This window comes from Pollachius pollachius, assembly GCF_949987615.1.
Source record: "Pollachius pollachius genome assembly, chromosome: 4".
In the NCBI taxonomy this organism is placed as follows: Eukaryota; Metazoa; Chordata; class Actinopteri; order Gadiformes; family Gadidae; genus Pollachius; species Pollachius pollachius.
In genome coordinates this window covers 2,063,528-2,076,912 of record NC_136937.1, presented here as the reverse complement: position 1 = coordinate 2,076,912, position 13,385 = coordinate 2,063,528, and the positions used below count along the sequence as shown (strand labels likewise).

General features: G+C 50.0%; 1 protein-coding gene across 1 annotated transcript in view; it reads left to right on the top strand.

The window, feature by feature from the left end:
* Window positions 1–13,385, top strand: part of large1 (LARGE xylosyl- and glucuronyltransferase 1) — a 59,799-nt gene that overhangs the window by 22,652 nt on the left and 23,762 nt on the right. Inside the window, 2 exon segments of the mRNA XM_079734032.1 lie at window positions 1,413–1,584; window positions 12,021–12,125. Coding sequence (XP_079590158.1) covers window positions 1,413–1,584; window positions 12,021–12,125 — 277 coding nt within the window.

Here is a 13,385-nt window from a genome sequence, read left to right as displayed (position 1 = left end):
AAGAGGTGTACTGTGTTCTGATTGGTTAGAGGGACACTTTCAGGCTCCTTTATTTTTCTTACAAACGTTAGAGTCCTCTATTCCCACCCACGTCCCAAACAGTGTGTGATGTTTATTTATTCTTTATGTTGCATAGAGAGGTTTTTTTCTATCTCCGGCTGCGTTTAAGTGCCGAGCTGTAACGTCTAGATTTACTGGCGACATTACCGCTCGACATAATTCGAGTCGATTTTCCCTTTTAAATCTTAAATAATGTTCATTCCGCCTGAAACAATTTTGTGCAAAGTGCCTATTTATTATTACTATTATTATGCCAATCTGTGTACAGAACTGCCAAGAGGGTGTGTAAAGCATTAAAACAATCACACCCGTTTAAGGCGGCAGGGGGTAGAACGGGTTGGCTGGTAACCGGAAGGTTGCTGGTTCGATCCCCGGCTCCTCCTAGCTCAGCGTCGAGGTGTCCTTGAGCGAGACGCCTCACCCTGACTGCTCTGGGCAGAGGTGTGACGTCCCCTGTCTTTATTAAAGCTATAGAAGGAGTCATGATGGTGGCCCACCATGACTCCCGAAGAGACTCGACTTCCTTTCCTTTCCTACGCGTTGACTCGCATACAGTTAGAAGGACGTGCTCCGCATTCACTGGCGGTTCCCGCCACACGTCGGGCGGCGTCTGGATGATAAACCCCATCCTGACAGGACTCAAACCCGGTCACACACCGCTGGAGCGAGGCCTATCTGCCTCCGATCGGCCCCGTGTTAATCAATGATCCCTCGATCAGTGGGAGCGGGAAGACGTGAGCTCAGCGAGTGGAGGCCGCGTCTATTTTTATCTTCCTCGGCTCACGTTTTTCAACCGTCCCCCCGCAACGGAAAGCGTGGCGATCGTGAGATTGTTTGGGGGGCGAGGGGACGACGACGATGTAACCGTGGCGATGGCTGCTTTTGGCTGGTTGGTTGGTATCACGAGTAGTGTTGATTTTATTAGGAGATTTAAAAAAGGAAAAAAAAACTCGGTCTTTGAATGTCTTCTGCGGCGTGGAGCAGGATTTCACGGTGCGATAAGTTTAATAATCAAACCGCCCCGAAAGTGGTCAAAGACATTTTGTTATGATCACGGACTTCTGCTTCCCTTGGTACACCAGAGTGACACGTGGGTGATGATAACGGAATTATCAATTTAAAACCCTCTACTCCTTTTTAGGCTCTCACCCTCTCTCGCCATCAGTTTCCAACCTCTATTCATCTCTCTCTCTCTCTCTCTCTCTCTCTCTCTCTCTCTCTCTCTCTCTCTCTCTTCCCTCCCCCCTCTCCCTGTGTGTGAGATCTGATTAAATAGTTGCATATTAAAACGGTTGAGCGTGTTTCTACCTGAAGGTCAAAGGTCACCTGTGCCCCCCCCTCCCCCCTTTCAGTCGGAGGTATCGTGGATCCCCAACAAACACTACTCGGGGATCTACGGGCTGATGAAGCTGGTGCTCACCAAGACGCTGCCCTCCGACCTCCAGCGGGTCATCGTGCTCGACACCGACATCACCTTCGCCACGGACATCGCCGAACTCTGGGCCGTCTTCCACAAGTTCAAAGGTCAGCGCTCTAGCAGGCAGCGGGGCACACGCGATGCGCGGGCTGGTGTGTGTGTGTGTGTGTGTGTGTGTGTGTGTGTGTGTGTGTGCGCACACTCACTCATGTACTCGCTCACTCACGTAGTCACTCACTCACCCTCTCACAGTTCTGGCACACTACACGGTACAATGAAAGAAACCCCATTAACAGCAGAACAGCCGTATTCTAGTCCAGACGTTTCGATGCTGGCAGCCTGGCTGACCTTTGTCCAGTCACACAGGGAAAACATTAAAACGTGGACGTCGACCGACTCCTTGGTTTGAGCGATAAACACGAAAGCACAACAGCGCAAACACAGAAGGTTCCGGTCCAACTCGAGGGAGCGAGGAACAGCTGCTGATCCCTTCCCTCGTACAGCTTCTCTCCTTCTGGAGGTTGTGTTTGCTTTGCACGGTTAAAGGAAGACGCGGTTGTTTTTCGACATTTCCACTGGAAAGCATCGAAAATGACAATGTTTTGACAATGCGTTCAAGTGCAAGGTGTGTGTGTGTGTGTGTGTGTGTGTGTGTGTGTGTGTGTGATGTTTCTTTGGAGAAACAGCAATAAGGCAAACGCCTCGGCAGCCTCTGCTGTGAAAATGCTTTTATTGGTATTTTCTTATGTAAACAACATAAAAGCAAAACAACATTGTTATAGAAACCGTTGTAGCTCGTTTCTTTGAGTTCTCCGCTGGTGTTCTCCGTCTCAGCGGGGGGTCGTCTCCTCGCCCGCTCGCGGGGGCCGGGAGGAGTAATGGCGGTCACAGAGATTTATTCGGCACATTTGGGCAGCGGGCTTTGTCTGTATCGTTGTGTCGCCCGGCTCCCTCTGAGGAGGGCTTAAGAGACCTCTTCCACGAGGATGGAAACTACCCCCCGCTCTGAAGTTATCGTGTGTCGCGCTCCCGGCTCGGACCCAATGCTCCGTCGCGAGTCGGGGGGGGGCGGTGAGGACAGACACAAGTTTATTATGAGGACAAGTCGAAATACCCGACTTTACAGCGGTGGGGGAGGGGGTACGTACTCGGTTTGTATCGGAGAACTGAAAGACTCGATGCTCACAGAAATGACCACGGTTAGACACGCCAACGCAAGCAGAGAAATCGATCGGGGGGATTGGTTCTGAACGGGGTTTCCTGCGGACCTTCCGAGGGGTAGTAGCTCGCTAACAGCTCGGGGGGTCTTTTGAGGCCAATGCTACATCCACGCCGTAGCAGAACAGTGCTAAAGGCCGTGCGGAAATTCCTAGTTTTATTTGTAAGCAAGAGACACTCTCTACCCCGGCCGGTCGTCAATTCTCCCAGTATTCTCTCCCACAGTCGGTTAAAAAACCAATTGCACCGTCCCCCACGCGTGACTTTAGAGAATTCTACCTATTTCACTACAATCACACCCTATTGTTTCGATACTGACGGTCCGAAAGAGGCTCGGAGGGAGCGACCGATGAGAAGCGACTCGTAATAATGAAGGATCGTTGGCTGACTTCAGGACCCCAGGACACGGGCCCCTCTTCGGAAGACCGTTAACGGAACAGCCAATCGGAGACGCCGCCGTCTGCACCTCCCAGCCCGCTGCGGCCCAACTGCAGAAACCGTCGCTGTGTGTGTGTGTGTGTGTGTGTGTGTGTGTGTGTGTGTGTGTGTGTGTGTGTGTGTGTGTGTGTGTGTGTGTGTGTGTGTGTGTGTGTGTGTGTGTGTGTGTGTGTGTGTCGCAGCTGAATGGGGTGGCAGTAACTTGGCGGCAGTCGGGAGACGGTGGCCCATAAGGGACAAGGTTAAATCAGCGGCGTGCGGTGTAAAGATAAGACGAGGTTGGCGGGTTGGCGGGGCTCCTGGTCTGTAATTTATGGGCCACACTCACACGCCACACGCCCCCCCCCCCCCCGGTGCTCTGCGTCCGGTCGTGGGGTTCCGCCGATCCGTCTTCGTTAGACGTCGGCCGCGGAGCGCTCCAGACCCTGTCACCCGCTCTTCATTTGGCGTCCTCCGAACCGGGTGACTTGTCCCCAGACGTTAGCGTAATCAGCCTTGAGAGCTACACTAAACGGAAACCCTTTAAGTTTCCTGCAAAGTTTGACCCCCCCCCCCCCCCCCCCCCCCCCCCCCCCCCCAACGTAACAGTGTTTAATCACGGCAGGAAGGGGGAGGGAAGGAAGTGAGAGTGTGTTCATCTTCTGGTCGTTATGTCGCCACGGGATGTATCCGCTCAACTGTCGTAAGATCACTCACTCACGTGCTCGCATAATGACTCACTCATTCATGTACTCAGATAATGACTCCCTCACGTACTCACATAATCACTCACTCACTCTCTCACTCTCTCACTCACTCACTCACTCACTCACTCACTCACTCACTCACTCACTCTCTCACTCTCTCACTCTCTCACTCACTCACGCACTCAGTCACGTACTTTCTCACTCACTCACTCACGTTCTCACTCACTCTTCACAGGCTCCGCTCTGTCCTCAGAAGACCGCCATCGAGAGAGAAAATCGGATGCATTTTAAAAAAAAACATTGATTTGCGAAATATTAAATCTGAAACGCTGCTCGGTCGTCTTCCTCTGCTTAGGCTAAGCACTCCACCAGACGTTTATCTGTCGCTGTCTGTTATCAGCTCTCCCCCGTCAGGTTGGTCGGCTGTCTGTCACTGTGCAGTGAACAAAGAGATATGAAGGTGAATCGATGGCTCGGCCACACTAACATCCCTTTTAAAGCAGAGGCTTACAGCACAGCTCGCCATCACGCCATGGGCCCCCCCCCCCACACGGATTGCCACTCGACAGTGGCACAGGGGGCTGCCGTTGAGGTTGTGTATGAAAATCAAAATGCAGGGGCTCTTGTGCAGTCGGCAGCAGCTATCTCCTCTTACTCTCGTACGGACGCGATCGCAAGGATTTTCGGGTTTTAAAGGGAGTGCCGGGCTTTACTGGGAGATGTACTTCTCTCCAATAAACTCTGTCCAATCTCTCTTTCTTTCTTTCCTTTCTGTTGTGTCTCTTTCCCAATCGTCAGTCTTGGTCTTTTTTATCGTCTTTTCTTTCGGCTTCTCGTTAACTCTCTTTCTCGCCTGTGTTGGATTGCACAGGTAGTTGCTTTTTTTGTTATGGGAGCATTTCTCTTCAGAGACTTGGTGTAATTTTGTTTGGGAGTGTAATGGTTTCTGGCCCCCGGCGAAGGGGTGGCAAACGGTTCTAATGCCTTGTTGCAGGCCGTTTGGACCTCCTAAGGCCCAGGGAGGGTGTGCCAGCCTTAGCGTTCCTCAGCTGTGTTCCTGAACAGCCCGTGTTGCCAGAGTTTACCCTGAATCTCCCCCTATACAGTTATGCAAAACGCGGGTGCATCTATTTGGGGTTGTGTTTCTTTCCCGACCAGGAACTCTCTTAATGTCTTCACCGTGCTTTTTAATGAGCTCTCCAGAGCTGCTCATCGCTCCCGGACCTATTGCTCATTGTCTCCTCAACTGAAAGTGTGTGGGTGTGCGTCTGTGTGTATGTCTGTCTGTGGTCCATCCGGTAAACTTCACATGGGACGCATGGGACTCGCCTGCAAGAGTGACAGTACATTTCGGTGGGAGTTCAACCGGTTCTTGCAGAGCGAAGCTCCGCCTGGTGGATATACTTGGCTATTTCCTGTTATGTTTACAGAAGCGTGAAGTAGAGATGCCAGCACGCTTGGCTCACTGGTGTTCAATATCAATTATTGATCCAGAAACCCTGGTCCATCGGCCCACTCCTCACTTCCCGCCACCCACTTCCTTCTCCAACCGCCTTCTCAATCATCTTTGCGGTGCTGTTGGCCTATTTTCCAAACCTCAATCAACATGCATCTTCTTCTTGTGCTCCTCTCTGTCAAAATGAGACGCACTTACGAAATTAAAGAAGATATGAATTACAGGATTTCAGATTCGGGGCACACAGACATTAGACGTTAGACATGGCGACGCGTTGAGTCAGGAACGACCAGGCCAGCACAAGGTCCAGACATCGCCCAAACCCATCGGGACGCATTGGGCCGTTCATGGTTGAAGGTTGCATTGGTCAGGGAGGCGTCCGGAAAGTGTAACGGATGATCTTAACAACAATGTGTGTCATTTCAATTGAAACTGGGTTTTAGTTTTTACCTCTGAAAATAACTTTATTCGATGGATGTTGGTGCTGTCACACCAAAATTGTACCGGGGGCGAAAATTGTACCGCCTACGTAACCCCCGTTCGAAAATTCCTAACCTGCCTGGCAACGGACGATCACATCTAATGATGAGTAGGAAGGTTCATGAACATTCGCCCTCATTCATTGAGCGTCACAAGAGAAAATAACATTAAACAGATAACACTTATTTTACAAATGACATTTATTAGCGTTGCTAACTTTACATTTGTATTGTATTTAATTGTTTCATCGCATTTAGCTAGTAAACCGGGTGTATTAACACAAGCTAGCTAGACTATGATACACTTTAAAAACTCAGTTTACTAGCTAATTTCAATACAATACAAATATAAAGTAAAAACAAGTGTTATCTGTATTATGTTATTTTGTCTTTGGCAACATGAGCGCGAATGTTTTTTGAAACCTGCCTGGCAACGGACAATCGCGTCGACGATGACGTAATTTTTCGAACGCGGATTACGTAGGCGGTACAATTGTCGCCCCCGGTACAATTTTGGTTTGACAGCGCCGCCCACGGCGGCGTTTTGGAGCGAGCGTCAGGGTGGTCACACTCCGAGGGTGGCTCCCCGACTTTGTTCAGTCTCACTGGATTGATTCTAAAGCTTTCACTCCTACACAGAGAACATGATCAAACACACACATAGACGCGAACACAGACACAAACACACGCACATGAGAACATACTAACACACGAGAACAAACACACACGAAAAAACGTATGCACACAATCAGACATTCACTCACGGACACAAATATTCACGCATACACACAAATTCACACACACAAAAAAACATACACACAAGCACACACATACGCACGAAAACACATATACACACATGTGCACACATAAACACACACATAAACACACACACAGACACACACATAGACACACAAGCGTGAACACACACAAACACACACACTCACATTATTCTCCAGAAATGTGTGGGCAAGGTGAAAGGTATCGGATGTGTAGGCGAGAGACCGGCAGAAACCGCCAGTCGGCCATGCTGGGATCTCTGCTGGATGCCGCTCCGGATTGACGCAAGCCGTAATTGGCCAGGAGCGAATTCAGCGGGAAACCGAAATGCAGGAGGCTGGAATAAAGTGGGATTCACGGCGCAGTCTCCCATTCCCTCCCCAAGCCTTTTGACATCTTGGTTTGTTGGTTTTTTCGGAGTGCAGTTCAACCCCCTAACACTTAACCACAGTGCCCACCCCATTCTTCGGTGAGAGTGTGTTCTGATACAGGCCCTGCCACAAGTCAAACTGTCAGCACTCACGGAGAGAAATATCGGCTTGCCAAAGAGTGGGCTGTGTGGCGTGAGAGATAATGGTCTTCAGTCGCAGTGGAGGTAAAGGAAAAGTGATTGGGGAGGTTGAATAAGCAGGGAAGGGGTGTCAACACTTTGTACAGCTTGCTCTCCGGTGGAACTAATTCAATCCGGGTGCGGCAATTGATTAATCTACCTCATCTTGTTAATCCTGCCCCACCATTACCCCCCCTCCCTTCACCCTGAAGAGACGTTTCATCAGGTCCTCATTCTTACTGCGTTGCTGCCCGAATGGGAAGAGTGAGGTGCTGTGAAGAATTCACCTTGGGAGGCAAAAAAAAAAGATTTTTTTTTAACTTGTCAGAAGATGTTCACAAGTTATGTGCGGCAATTCAAAGATTTTTCGCCTGATGGTTTTTACCTTTTTGTTCAGGGTGAGCCTTAACTTCTCTGAAATAGTTATTCTGCAAAAGCCTCTGACAGAGAATGCAGAAATATCAACAAAAGAATACCAAAAAAGGACGTTGCCTTGTATGTGGTCCCACGCTTTCTATGGACTCTTTTGAGGTTTCAAACATTTTATGAACAAAGTCGATCCTTTCAGAAACCTAGAGTTTTCATTTTTTCCGGAGAATTTAACTTTGTCTCCTAGCAACAGTATTGACCTCCAGAAGTACTTTGAGAAACAGCAGCAGCAGCAACAACCAACACAAAAAACAAAACAATTCCTGACTGGACCACAGGTGCCAGAATCTAAAAGGCATCCCCTCCATTTTAAGGTCAACTGTCCTTTTTTAATTGCTAATCAGCAGTGACCCAGAAGTACAATTATTGAGTCAAATCAGCCGGCGAAGTTTCTCGCTGTGCTTGTTGTCGCTCGGCTTGTTGTCGCTCGGCAGTAGCTTTAGTTTGGGGAAATACTAATTGATATTTCTTTTTTTATTTTATTTTGATTTTTTGCTTGACATTTACTTCGTAATGGCGGTAAGAATCGAAATGTCCGACAGTTGACTCTAAACTCGGTGTCCGCTATCAAAGATAAAGTCACACACACACGTATCCACACGGGCCGCTATTAGCTTAACAACGTACACACGCGGGCAACAAATGAATACGGGAGTGGATGACAATATTGGTTTGGCATCGCTGACATTTATTTATTTATTTTCTCCGTCTTGTCCTTGAATTATGAATACTTAAGTGTATTACGGCCGGGCTGAGTGCACCGTGTGTCACCTGCGTCACACTCAGCAGATCAAACCCTTTTGGTGGTAGAAATGCTTTCTCCCTGATCACTCTCAAGGGCGCGCTCGGCAAACGGCGTTGAGGGGGACGCGCTCGCTGCTAGCGTCGCACCTTCCCTATTTAGTGTCATCTTCTTGACAATGAAGTAAGAAGTAAAACAAAAACGCAAGACCAAACGCATTACTGTCAAGCATTTCATGTGGGTTTTCTTTTAACATTTAGATTAACATTCAGGGCGTTTAGCAGGCACTTTTATCCAAAGAGCCTTACAATGAGTGCATTTGTCAGAAGTAGGAGAAAAAACATATCGCTGTCGTTGCGGTAAGGATGTTCATAGAACCAAGTGCCAAGCACTAACGATCACTAGGTTAACCCATCCCCCGTAAACAACAAGCATAGCTAGGATAGGATTCTACACACTGCTAAGTTTTATAAATGAGTACGACATACAATAAGTGGGTACATCAACTCACAAGTTTTCAATCGTTTCAAGCCCAACTGACCGGGAGGTTTCCCGACCAAAGTCACAGATGATAAAACCATCCGCAAAACGACCTGGGTATGAACGTTTTTGTATCGTTGTTGAATGTTGGATCAAAACCAACACTGGGTGTAGTGTAGCCATCCAGCCGATACGCACTGTACTCACAGTGTGTGTGCTGTTTGAATCGCTGACTCTCACTCTCTCTCTCGCTCCCCTCGGCCGTTTGGACACATCTCAGTCTGCGAGCCACGGCGCTAATTAAGCTGTCCGCTTCGCCGGCGCTTTCTTATCTTCTCCCTCTTAAAGTGGATGATAGCAGAGGGCGCCTCGATGACCTCTGAGGCTCATCCATCCCACGTATCTGTAGCCGTAAACTCCACCCACCCCCCACCCCCCACCCTTCACACCCTAATTGAAACCAGAGCAGTTCCGATCTGTCTTTCCCTTCGTATTCTCCTCTGCATTCCCCGACCCCTGATTGGCCAATATGCTGAGCGCCCGGTATTATGGATCCAGGCGTCACCCCCCCCCCCCCCCCCCGTGTCTCTCCTATCGGGTGCTGCTCGGTGGCGCATTGCGTATCGCCGTATCCGGTCATCTGTAGCGCGGGAGGAGGGCTGCATCTCCGTCTAGACTCTCTCTGCGTTCTATAAATAGGAGTGGAGGGAGAGCTCCATTCATGGTCGACGGCAGGTCATCGATCGGGGAGGGGGGGGGATCAATGGCTAATTAACACCTGTGATATTAATCGATGGGACTTTCTTCCTGGTGTTTTTGTTTAATGAAAGAAATACTTTTAAAAATATGAGGTATTAGTTTCGGGGTGATTGCGTTGTATTTTTTAACGGGGGTCTGTAGCGGTCTTCCGAAGAAATCGTGGTTCTTTTCTCGTAGCGGTTAGAATGTGACAGTTTGTTTCGGCTCGGGGATTTTTCCGAAGTCTTTCTTTCGAGTCGCGGCCGTACCGCGAGTGTTTATCCCCGCCACCCGTGTTCCCTTGGGCTCAGGCGGCTCCAAACCTTCAAACCGAGTCCAGAGAGATGATGTCATGAGGGGGCTTCTTTGGCACCGCGCGTCGTCTGTCGTCGGGGACGTTTATAGACGGATGCCCGTTGCCATGACTCTGTCTCCAAAAGGAATGCGAGTCATAATTCCGCCTTTATGGCCGCCCCGTCCACACGCATAAATAAACACCAACAGCGGCTTGAAACGAGGGCGCTCCCTCTCATCCCGCCTGATGCACCCTCCTTGGGGGGACGCCTTCCCCCCCCCCCCCTTCGCGTCGTGCCAAAATCAACCTCGGGAATTGGAAATAACTTCCAAGTGATCAAAACAAGTCATCTTTTTTTTTTTTTTTATCTATGCCTTTTTTATCACAACCCCCACCCGCTCACCCACCAACCACCACCACCACCTCCACCTCCACCTCCACTTCCACCTCCACTTCCACCTCCACTTCGACCTCCACTTCGACCTCCACCACCACCACCCTTCCACTTCCACCACCACCACCTCCACCTCCACTTCCACCTCCACTTCCACCTCCACCTCCACCACCACCTCCACCACCACCACTTCCACCTCCACTTCCACCTCCACCTCCACCTCCACTTCCACCTCCACCTCCACCACCACCACTACCACCTCCACTTCCACCTCCACTTCCACCTCCACCTCCACCACCACCACCACCTCCACCTCCACCACCACCACCACCTCCACCACCACCACCACCTCCACCTCCACCACCACCACTACCTCCACCACCTCCACTTCCACTTCCACCTCCACCTCCACTTCCACTACCACCACCACCTCCACTTCCACCTCCACTTCCACCACCACCTCCACTTCCACCTCCACCACCTCCACCTCCACCACCACCTCCACCTCCCCACTCACTGCCGTCTCCCCCAGCGCCTGCAGTGGCAGCAGAGCAGTGGGGGTGTTGGTTCTCTGGTGAGTTCTGAGCGGGCGGGTGGTGGTGGTGGGGGTGGTGGTGGTGGTGGTGGTGGTGGTTGGGGGGGGGGGGGGGTGATGCTGGGTCGCCTCCATCGCCTGCTCCAATAAGCTCTCATTAATCTTCCTTACAGCCTTCATTAAAGCTGTCCCCCGCTGCTATGTACCCCACACACGCACGCACACACACACACGTAAACACATACACACACACACACGTGTGCGTGCGTGCGTGCACACAGGCCCCCCATACATGTACACATACCCATAGGAACGCGCGCGCACACACACACACACACACACACACACACACACACACGGTGTCACCACCCTCCTCTCTCGCTCTCTCATCTGCTATCACAGTTTGGTATTTCTTTTTAGTTCCGAACTCCTCCAACCTTTTATCTCCCATCAGCCATACACACACACACACACACTCGGCGCACGTACAAACACACACACACACACACACACACACACACACATCTCCTTTCCACCCACTGTTGACTTATTTGCTGCTCTGTATGCCAGGGTTGGTTCCAAGTCTGCAGTTGTATCGATGAATTAGTCGCCAAACCCTCCCTATCGCGAACCCCATCGTGAACCGTTAACTCAGAACCTGACGCCCACCGAAAAATAAAACCTACGGGATAAACACACGGAAGGGACAAAGCGAAACAATCCACCGAACGGTGTTTAGGGTCGCCTTAGCTCAGGAGGTATAGCGGGTTGGCTGGTAACCGGAAGGTTGCCGGTTCGATCCCCGGCTCCTCCTAGCTGAGTGTCGAGGTGCCCCTGAGCGAGACGCCTCCCCCTGACTGCTCCTGAGGAGCCGGCTGTCGCCCTGCGTGGTCGACTCCGCCGTCGGTGTGTGAACGGTTGCACAAACTGTTGAATGTCGCTTTGGCTAAAAGCGTCTGCTAAATGTACATTCAAAATGGCGGTAGACCGGAGGTGTTAGCGGTGGGCACCTTGTGTACGCGTTGATTTGATTTTTTTTGGTAATACAACCTGCGTGCAGCGAGGAGCGCTTCATACACATCGTTGTCCGGAGAGAGCTGTACTCTCCATCAGGCTATGTAAAACAAAAACGATAATTGCTTGGCAGCGAAACACACATTCTCCGCGTCCCCGCCCCCCCCCTTTAAAATTTGATTCTATTCCAAGGCTTACCAGGAGTAGGGCGGGGATGACGAACTTCCCCAGGTGCTGAGGGACACTCCAAACTGAAGTTGGAAGGCGGACATTTTGAGTGATTTCGTTTTTTATCTCCTCCTCCTCCCCCAGGCCAGCAGGTTCTGGGTCTGGTGGAGAACCAGAGTGACTGGTACCTGGGGAATCTGTGGAAGAACCACCGGCCGTGGCCCGCCCTGGGCCGAGGATTCAACACCGGTAGGTTCGGACTCACACGTGCACAGAAACACACGCACACACTTGCAAAAAACGCACACACATACACTTGTAAAAACACACACACAAGTGCACCCAAACACCAAATCACACAAAGCACACGCTCAAAAACAGGGACACACTCAGAAACACAGACACAGATACACATGTTTTTTTTTTTATGTTTAATTGGGTTGTGCAGTGTTGTTCCTTGGATGAATTTGGCATCAAGGAATCAAGGAAAAGACGAAAGACAGACACAAACGTTGTTCCCAACGCACAACGGTCTCTGTGATCAGACACAGAAAAGTGACTTCTGTTTGAGATGGAGGCGTACGTGTCAGTCAAGTCCTCCTCCATCTCAAACAGAAATCTGCAGAGAGATGGAGATCAAGCAGCAAGCAAAAGGATCGCTGCCAATGTGTCACCCGTCCTCTCTTCAAACCAATCCAGACTTCATCGAGAAGCGGAGTCACATCAACCCAACCTATTTAGGAGAGAGTGAATTCGGTTCCTCCACCTTCCTCCACCTCTCCCTGCGTATAGAGTCACCGGCGTTTGGGGTTGAGGACGTGGATCGGTTTGCGAGAGTCTGGCAGAGTGTGAGCACCGTGGTTGGCAGCGACTGCTGGCTACTCCTGTGTTTAATGCTTTCCTTTTCGAACCACTCAGCTAACTGTACTTGTTGGATTCTTGTTACATTACCCACAATGCCGCTTACCGCTGGCACAGCTCTTTCCAAGCTTGGCCTTAGTTGGAATTATTATAAATTGCTTTAGTTTTTACCTCCAGTGATGGGGGAGGAGGGGAGAGAGAGAAAGGAAAAAGGTTAGATTACTTTTGCGGTTGCCTCCAAGGCATCTCTCTGCATTTCCACGGCCAAAAAGTATCAGAGCGAGTTCCACCTTGAGCGACAAGCGTCTTATTTCATGCAGGAACGGGAAAGGGGGTATTTTCTGCATCACAAACCGTTGAAATATGCAGGGAGCAACATTAATAAACTGGCACCACCACCACCAGCTTTTGAAAGTTTATAAAGTTTGGATTGTGTAAAGAAAGAAAACGGGCCATGACTGAATTTGAGATAACACTGCATGCATGGATCCAGTGCTTCTTATTTCAGATTATCCCTCCCTTTTAAAGGGACATTTTCTGGATTATTTCTCTGGTGTGTTAAAAAGAATGTATGTAATGTATTCCACAAATAGCCACCATCCAACTCAAGCAGGTCGGCTTTTATACCAGGATAGCTATTATAATTCC